At 46.3% G+C, this 9,814-nt stretch overlaps 1 protein-coding gene across 1 annotated transcript; it reads right to left on the bottom strand.

Annotated features, from left to right (window-relative positions):
- Nucleotides 1–989: 989 nt before the first annotated feature.
- On the bottom strand, nucleotides 990–5,103 carry GPR83 (G protein-coupled receptor 83). Its single transcript, XM_009881171.1, has 4 exons — nucleotides 4,714–5,103; nucleotides 3,829–3,954; nucleotides 2,655–2,788; nucleotides 990–1,629 (listed from the first exon to the last, which is right to left on the bottom strand). The coding sequence occupies exons 1-4, from the start codon at nucleotides 5,098–5,100 to the stop codon at nucleotides 1,005–1,007; spliced, it is 1,272 nt and encodes a 423-aa protein (XP_009879473.1). The 5' UTR covers nucleotides 5,101–5,103; the 3' UTR covers nucleotides 990–1,004.
- Nucleotides 5,104–9,814: the final 4,711 nt, after the last annotated feature.

Below are 9,814 nucleotides of genomic sequence, written 5' to 3'. Positions count from 1 at the left end.
CAGGATAAGACAGCAACATTCAAAGGCAAATTAAAAAGTCAAGCTGTGGGATCCTTTAGCTGCCACTTGACAATAATGAAGAGATGCTCTGATCAGAAGGTCCTAGTAGAAAGTCACAGTAGTGTTTAATTACCCATTCTCCAGCTGTGGATGGTATATCCAACATTCTCAAAAGTAGCTTTTTGGCGTTTAGTTCTCTATTTGAAGAAAAACTTTCTGAATATTCATGACTTTATCTTAGGAAAGAAATGTATCTTAGGAAAGATTTAGCACTGGCGGCAGATGCTGAGCTAACAGGTTGGCATTCGCCATCTACTTATGCAAAGAACAAGCATCCCTTTTTCTTCAACTCTACCTTAGAAAAAGTGCCTGTGATGAAAGAGACTGCTCTTTTTTTCAATGTCCACCATACCCTCCACCTTTCTAAGGGTATTTCCACCAAAAATTGGATTTGTGAAATATATCTGTTCATTCATTCTGAGCAGATCTCGACCTGTCAGGCCCCCGTTCAGAAGGGATGCCTTCCTACCCAGCTGCACTGGACCTAAGCCAGCAACCTAAAGGTCTGCGTCTCGACCGTTTCCACGCTGCTACTAAGAGACTTAGAAAAGGGGGAGGGATGTCTGATGTGATTAGGTTGTTGCTTTAGTGTGTAAATACCAGCAAAACACACGCACAGCCCCAGTGGTAAAAGGTTTAGTCATGCAGATAACAGTGACATACATGCAGACAATCTTGTCCTGCAAGCTGATCCAAAGTCAACTTGACAAAGAGAGTTCCTTCCTAGGAAAAGTTTGCTTTCTCCCCTTAAGGGGTTCCATACCATCATCATCAGCCTACGTCAAACATCCAGTTCTTTTATGCTACCTCCTGCAGAACCTCCTTCTTGGTTTTATCACTTGTGGTTGCACAGTCCCTAAGCAGGCCGGGCCTCCACACCTTCCCACCATTTTAGCTGTAGCCAAATCTACGTGCGGTCCTTACAGGTTTCCCAGGGCCACCATTTAGCTCACAGCTACTATCGGCTCAACTGCAGAGATGTCTGTCTTTCCCGACTGGATGTTGGAGGCTGATGGAAGGACATGGGAGACCTGCAGCCTCTTGAAGTTGCCATTTTCTGGCCAAGCCAGTCGGTAGGATGGGACCGTGGAGGGAAGCCTCTGTTCTGCAGGTCCAGGAGGTTTTCTGCACATGTTGAGCAAAGCCTTCAGTTCTGATCGGAAGCTGTCATTGAGCCAGCAGTAGATGAAGGGGTTGTAGCAGGTGCTGCTCATCGCAAACCAGTGAAAGGCAAAGTACAGGGCATTGTTGGTGTGTATGGTCTGGCTGGACAGGAGGATGACATAGCAATTCAAGGGAAACCAGCAGACTGCGAAGAGGATGACAACAAGCATCAGCATCTTTATGGTCTTCTTATTCTTTTTACGAAGGGCAAAGTACTGCTCGGTGGTGACATCCCCGATGACATTGCGCAGCCAGAGTTTTTTGGCCACGGTCATGTAGGCAGCAGAGATGATCAGAAGGGGCAGGACATAGAGCAAAATGAAGGTTGTTAAGTCAAGGTACTTCCAAAAGAGGTCAGCAGGCTCGGGGAAATCCGGCAGACACAGGCATCGGGTAACTTCCTCACTGCAAGTGGAGATACCGGACAGAGGGTGAGACTGAGTACCACGGGAGAAGTACGCCAGGAACAAGGGGGTGGGAGGGAGAGGGCTCCTGCCATAAAGCCTGGAGGCAGACCCTCACCTTTATGCACATGTGTCGCAGTTCAGCAGAGCTCTGCTGTCCAAGGATCGGAGCCACGGAGCAGCCTGTGAGCAATGTGGTGATAATTTCTCTCAGGCATTCGTGACCTTATGGTAATTTTATGAATTTCATCAATTACAAAATTTCCAGCTGCACAGAAGCAGGTCTTTATTCTCTGTCCTTTGGCAAACAGAAACACAGTCTCTGCACATATTAAGGACCTTTCTCTCATTAAAGCACTTTCCAAATATCAAGGCTCATGACAGCATTTTATGGAACAAGCAGCTGAGGCAGATTTTTTTCGCTTCACCAGGGCTAAAGAGTAGATTAAAACCAGTTAAGCTTTAGGTTTTTCCCCATTTCTGTTCTGCCCAAACAGGTCAGACTGGTACATCATGTAAAATGCCAGTAGGGAGAGAGAGAGAGAGATAAAGATAGAGATAGAGATAGAGATAGAGATAGAGATAGAGATAGAGATAGAGGAGATAGAGATGATAGAGATGATAGAGATAGAGAGAGAGGTAGAGGTAGAGGCAGACATGAGAGAGAGATAGAGGTAGAGGTAGACATGAGAGAGAGATATAGAGATAGAGATAGAGATAGAGATAGAGATAGAGATAGAGATAGAGATAGAGATAGAGATAGAGATAGAGATAGAGGGTCCAGGCCTGCTCCTCTAACTTCTTAGTGTATTTCATGTGAGGAGTGTGACAGAATAAAAATAAAATAGTTAAAAATAGAAACAAAGACAGGATATCAGCCATTGCAAAAGCAATCTGATTAAAATTATAAACTAGATCCATATTTGGCTGACCTCAACATAAGCTTTCAGTAGAAGATGCCAAAGTATGACCACTGAGAGTTTGGCCTCCGGGGAGGCTGTGGGGGAAAGCAAAGCACATCCTTACCTGTATTCAAAAGTAAAGAGTTTTTGGTAGATAGCATGTGGCAGGGAAAAACAAGTTGCCATGATCCAGATTACAAAGATGTAGATAACACCTTTTGCAGTAGATATGCGAGGTTTCAGAGGGTGCATTATAACCTGTGCAAAATAAACCAATATTCAGGCTTACGCCATTTCAGGAAATAATTATATCATTTTTTCATATAATCTTCCAGCCTTAAGTCTATTACTTAATGTGGAAATTCAGCATGCATCAGTACTGCCTTTTCCCAGCTCCCAGTGACTGTAAGATATACATGAAAGCCTGAATTTTTCCTCCATGGAAACAGGTAAAGGCAGATCCCAGTCCTACCCTCTTGTTTCAGTATTTGCATCTAGGTGGGGAGAACTGGGTACCAGTGGGTCTTGCACACATGTTCATTTCCAGATTCAATTCACTTAATAGTGAAAAAAAAAAAAAAAAAAGAGGAGGAAATAGTCTCAGAGTCCTCAGTATCGGTGACCCAGAGCCACGGTTTGTGATTTAACCAGACCTCCCTGGGGACGCTCCTGGCAGCCACTGCATTTTCTGGAAGCTTAGAAGCTTTCTAGCAGAAAACGTCAACTCTACTGGTCTGTTCCGTGTGGTTGTTGGGTCACTCCAAACTAATAACACCTGACTGTCCCCAGTTTTGAGCCCACTATCAACAGCATGCCACAGCTCTGCTTGTGACAAACACCAGTGTGGTACAGTCAGCTCTCCAGCATTCGGGGTAACGAGGGGTGAGACATCCCAGAGCAAAGGGAGACAGAGCTGTGGAAGCTAACCAGGATGTCCCTGCATCCAGGACACTGTTCCTCCATGGGCCAGACAAACCACCCCAGCGGAGGATTACCCACATGAGTTCCTATCAGGGTCTTGGACTTTCTCCTCGTTTGAGAGCTACTGGATTACCCACCACAGAAAAGCTCCTGTTCCCCAGCAGGAAGCAATCGCAAGGCGATGGACGTCTCCCATCTCCCACCTTGCTGCAGGCTTGAAACTATTCTTCCCACCTGACAGCAAGAACTGCTCCCCAACCCTGTCAGCCCCTCACCCTCTGACATTAACCTGAGAGGAAAAGGACACGGGATCATCCTTTCTCATGTTAATTATGCCCTCCCAAGCTTTTCGGCTGCCTGCTTCAGGGAGCTCTCACCTGGTGCCTGTCCACCGCAATGGCTGTGAGGGTCAAGGCAGAGACGTGGAGGGAGCAGTACTGCGCAAACCTGCTGACATGGCACATCCCCTTCCCGAATATCCAGGTACTGTTCACAAAACGAGCCTAAAACCAGAATACCATTAGTTTTGTGCACCCCCACACACCTCCACACGCTTATAGATATCTGAGAGACCTCTTATAGATATCTGAGAGACCTCTGGAGCATAATTCTATGTAAAAGATATTTTTAAAATAGCAGGTTCTTTGTATAATTGTATAACTTTCTGGCTGCCGAACCCTGAAGAAGCACACTAGTGCTGCTCAGTGGCCAGGCAATATCCTCCAGGAGAACACAGCAGAGCGGTACCAAAGATGTTTGTTCTGTTTTATTCAGTGTGTCCTTCTGTAGTCTAACTATTGAGTCAATACAGTTATTTTTCCCTTTTAAGCTGTCCTTAGAGGAAAGGGTTGTCCTGTGCACCTTATCTTACTTCAAAGCAAACTACAGCTTTTCAACACAGCTTGTAAAATGATAGCGAACATTAATCTTTTTTCAAGAGGTTTGTAGTATCACCTTGGAAATACTTCAGAGAAGGGAAAAAAAAACCCAAACACCACATACTACAAAATGCTCAGTAATCACTCTGAGGTTATTATTGTTCAAGTGCTGTCAGGGCCACTTTTAACAAATGGATAATTTCAGGTCTTCAACTAGATAACAGGAATTAGAGAAGAAACAGACACGTGGAGTTTTCCAAAGATAACTCCAATCACTGTAATTTGGACAGGACAGGTATCTGCAAGACATTCATGCACTGCCTACAGCGGCGTAAAGAAGAAAAGGCCACCAATGCCTTTATGGCATCTCTGCCCCAATCTTACCAGCGTAAAAGGTGTGTTGAGGAGGGTGATCATGATATCAGCTACGGCCAGGTTCACAATGAACAAGCTGGTGGCGGAGTGCATGCGCTTGGTCTTGATGACAACGTGACAGACCAGGACGTTGCCGAAGAGGGAGAAGACGATGATGAAGGAGTACGCCGCGACGAGGAGGGCTTTCACTGTGATGCTCTGTGACTCCGCTCCGTACCGGCTCCTGCCCACAAAGCTCTGCCAGTCGGCCAGGCTGTCGTTATCCCAAGAAAAGAAACCCGAGATGTTTGGGATTACAAAAGGCTCCTCCAGGCTCCCATTGAGGGGCAACTTTCCTGGGGTCGCCAAGGAGTTAACCAAGTCGGGGAGGGAGAGCCAGACAAAACAGGACAACATCTCTGAAACACTGCTCTGCTCCTCCAGTTTGGAAACAGCTCATTTGCGAGAGAGCAGAGCTCACGCCGTGTGCCGGGAGAGCCGTCCTCCCCTCGTCCTCCCCTCGCTCAGCTCGGGCACAAGCAGCAGGAGTGAGTGGATGCTCCTGCCTCCCGCAGCAGTGCTTCTCTCCCGTCCGGCTCACCGCTACTTTTGCTCCTTCAGCCAGCTTTATACCCCCAGGGGAGCTCCGAACCGGGATCTTCTGCAGCCATTGGGCTGCATGACATTATTTCTGCTCTGACGTGCTGCTTTTCCACGCAGTCGTGCTCTGCCGAGCGCTACTCCAAGATGAGCACATCAGTGAGAAAGACAAATCAATCTCTCCAGTCGTCAGCATCTTTTTTCTCTACCAGCAGCCCAGCTCATGTAAATTCTGTGCTATTTATAAGCCAGCGGCGTGTGTGGCAGCTCTGCTCTCTTCCAGGACACAGTTCAAATTTAAGCTCGGTTTTAAAGGTCCAGCAGGCAAGTTTCAGCCTATTTCCCAGCATGACACTTACTAACTAGCATAGAATAGGGAGGTAACAGATGAACTGTGAGTAACAAGTGGGCTTACTGGACTTACAGTATTTTTCCAAAGACCTTTTCTCCCTCAGAGAGACAGAGAAATACTTCAGTTTCCCCTTGGCAGGGGTTTCCTGTTGGCCAAGGGAATAAAAAGTTTGATGTGAAACTGTGCTTTCTAGGTTTTGTAGAAATAGAGGGGTAGTTACAAAGAGGTGATTATATGGGAGAGAGGATGGGAAGGGATGTCCCAGCTCAGCAAGTCCTGTATCCAAAGCAACAGGCAGCTGTATGCTGGACCCAGGCACTGAGGAAGTGGCAGCATGTGTGTTCCCTGTCCCTTCCCCCCAAAAAACACAGTAGGAAATCTAAAATCAGTATCAGGAGTCCAAGAGCCACAAATCCTATGCAGCACAGAACGATGCGTGTCCCCCCTGGTGTGCACATGTAAGGTGCTGCCCCTCTGCTGGGGACAGATCTGCTTGGGTGGTGTCAACTAACTTTAGTCAGAGCAGGTTTTGTACAGAAAAGACTTTATTTAACTATCAATTAAAAGACCGTTATCTGAAAAGCTTAGAGTATAAGCCAGTCACTCACTGGTGTAAACAACACTTCCAGAAGATGCTTGTGACTCCCCCAGTGTACCGCTTAGGCTGCTTTCTCCTCACCACTGCTCAAGAGTTGAACACAGCTGGACAAGCAGCATGGCCAGCCCCCCGCGCTCCTCTGCAAACTGCTGCCAGCATCTATTTCTTCCATTAAATTGTCCAATTCAGGCTCTTTTGGCAGTTTGCCTGTCTCAGAGGAAGCTTCCCAGTGAACTCGCTGGAGGTGGCAGTCATCTGTGACCATTCAGAGAGAAGAAAGAAATCTGTGTCCAGCTCAGAAGCGCTTGGCCAGCAAGGATGCCACCAATCTGATGCTGCCAGGAAAACACGAAGGGTCTCACAGTGTAACATAAAGGCACAGGGAAATGGCAAAAAGCGGGACAGGGCAACATTCTGCTGTGGGTTTGGGATGAGAACAGAGCTGTCAGTGGCATATGTCCCTCCTTCTCGCTGGGCTGCTCCAGCAGCTCCCCAGTCCCTCTCCTTTTCAGTGCTGCTAGCCAATGCCTCAGGGTAGGCTGTCTTCTGGCACTCAACCTCCAGCTCTTATTCTTCCACATCTATCAGATCCCACTCACCTGTACTATAATCCATATTCCAGCAAAAATGGTTAGCTTTGTCCGTTTACTCCCTTTGAACTTCATTTCCGGCAGGGTACCCTCGCATGTGTAGCCAGAGCTGCTGTTGCCTTTGAAGACCAGGTGCTTCCAGGAGAGCAGGAGGCCTTCTCCTCCCCTCCTCAGCCAGGCTGCTAGGGAGAGGACGGAGATCTCCTCCCATGCAGCTCAAAGCCCACCATCTGGAGTTGGACTAGATGATCTCTAGAAGTCCCTTCCAACTCTGAAGATTCCATGATTCTGTGATCTGCTAAGCTGGACTCAGCACCTCATGATCCAAAGGAGGTGGTCCCACCACACAGCGAGCAAAGCCACCCAAAACACCCTCAAGGGCTCACAGAAAAAGCCCAGTGGAAGCTCCCTGAGTCATGTCGCTCCCGTGTCGCCTGTGTGCCCTTCTCAGCCTCACATCACCCTTCTGGTTTAGTTTGTATTTAAACATACCTCAGTAGGGACTGCCTAACCAGTTCACCTATGTGCGGTTGTTGCTAGCGAACAGGCGGCAGGGGGTTTGCCAGCTCAGTACCTGCTCCTGCTGCCTTCACCCTCACTCCACCATCCCCAGCGCCCTCTGACAGCCAAGGAAGCAGCCGCACAGGAATGTCAGGATTTGGTACGCTGTGTCTGGTTTTTGCAAAAGGTATCTGTGAAATGATGTAATTTATACAGTGAAAAGTATTTAGAAAATGTTTGAAATAAAGCTGTACAGCTCATGAATGCAGGTAATCAAAAAAAGTCATCAAAAACATCTGTGCAATAGCACTCTTACCAAAATTATAATAAATTAGAAAATAGGCCTGGTGAAAAAAAAGTTCATAAGAGGAATATAAAAAAATCACCGAGACACACTAAAAAATGCAATTCAGAAGTAGTCAAAAAAAGGACTAATGCTTTTTTTTTTTTTTAGGCACACAGCAGCGTGCATCCCTCCCTCACCCCCCACCAGTTCCCCGGGAACAATCTTTCTTTCACTACTGTGGCTTTGCTGAATTTTTGAGCCTTCTCGGGCAGGTGGATTGGAAGCTACATGAGCGAGAAGTGACTTTTCAAAAACTATCCACTGTCATCTCTGAGAAACAGCACTGATTTTCTGAGCATCTTACCCTCCTGTATAACAAATCACACTGGCGATTAGAAGTATCTGTTTATAGTACAGTCTTCCTACACACACCAGGTTACTTTTCCCCCCCCTGAAGGATGCCATGTTTATCTTCTATACAACACAATTCAAGAACTGCTGCAGTTAAATTCACAGCAACTTTGTTTATAGTGTTAAACAGCTGACAAAAAAAAAAAAATCTGAAAAAGTTAGAAAGAACCTTTGATACAATTCCCCTTAATCCCATATATTTTGCTAAAATCTTTGCCTAGGATGTAACTGCAACATCAAAAGATAGAGTTCCCTTTAAGACCTTAGTGAAACAATAAACTAGACAATTTAAGCCTTTATAACAAAGCAGGTTTAATTTGGTGTGGCAGGTTGACCATGGGGGGTGCCAGGTGCCCACCAAGCCACTCACTCCCCATCTTCAGGAGGACAGGGGAAGAAAATTACATGAAAAACTCGTGGATGGAGATTAAGGCAGTTTAATGGAAAAAAAAGCAGAGGTTGTGTGTGAAAGCAAAGCATAAAAAAAGAAAAGATTTATGTCCCATCAGCAGGTGACATCCAGCCACCTCAGTACGTGTAGTGGTTGCTTCGGAAGACAAATGCCTTAATAACAAACATAGTGCCCCCTCCTCCTTTCCTTCAGCTTTTATTGCTGAGCACAACATCACATGGTATAGAGTATCTCTGGGGTCAGTTAGGGTCAGCTGTCCTGGCTGTGTCCCCTCCCAACCTCTTGCCCACCCCCAACCTCCTGGCCTTTGCGGTGGTGCTGGCGAGACAGCCTGGATGCTGTGGAGCACTCCTCTGCAGCAGCCGAAACATCGCTGTGGTATTAACACCTCCGCGCTACAAACACGGAGCACAGCACCACACGGGCTCCTACGGGGAAAGTTAACTCCACCCCAGCCAGACCCAATACACGCCAAGAGCAACACAAGGCAGCAAAGTGCTTTAAAAACGCCAATCCCTCAGATTCAGTGTATCCATAAAACTGACATTCACAACTTACTTAACAGAAATAGTTTATTTAAAAGAAAAAATCTAAACCTTCACCCTGAAGGGTATTTACAGCAGCTTTTTAATTGCATAGATAATATTATAGCTTTGACAGCCCTTAATGAAAGGAAACTACTAAATTACTTGCTGACATCTAGAGTGATGGTACTGCTTTGTAAGTTGCTGCTAAGCTCTACACTAGAAATTTGCAAGTCTTGATCATTTTTATGGAAGCTTTTGGGAAGCTCAAGGCTCATTTAGGTTCCCTGCTACACCATATATGCAGGCAAAGTAACAACAGTCACGTTCAGTGACTGCCAGAGAAACACAGCTGCCCAATCCCATCTCTTTGAAGGAGAAAGTAAAAACACAAAGGCATGGCTGCAGCTACTCAACGTATTTAGTGCCTCTCTGACGTGCTGGGGGCATTAGCTGATGAACTCCTCTGGTCTTTTCCTTCATTAGCTCTAATGGCCGCAGCTTTAGAACAGCACTTTTTGGGGAATGGGCTGTACAGAGGTTGAACGAGAGAAGGAGGAATAAGTCTAGATCTCGGCTCCTTCAGCAGAAGGAGTGGTTCCCCTGCTGTGAATACAATACTGTATTTTAAAAGCCTCATTTGGAGAATATTTGGAAATTAGTGGTGACATTTTAGGAAGGTTATTGAAGCAGTGGGCTGAGGAAACAGACACTTGAAAAATGTCAGCTAAGAAAAAGGTAAGAGGCACTGGCCTGCCCATTACCTGCTCAATTGCTTTATTCTTCAAGCAGCATTCCTTGTGAAGCTGTAAGGCTCTAGCCCTTACATCTTATTTACAGGGTAAAAGATGACAATG

This window comes from Charadrius vociferus, unplaced genomic scaffold (assembly GCF_000708025.1).
Source record: "Charadrius vociferus isolate BGI_N301 unplaced genomic scaffold, ASM70802v2 scaffold1, whole genome shotgun sequence".
Lineage (NCBI taxonomy): Eukaryota > Metazoa > Chordata > Aves > Charadriiformes > Charadriidae > Charadrius > Charadrius vociferus.
This window is presented reverse-complemented; position numbering and strand designations above follow the sequence as displayed.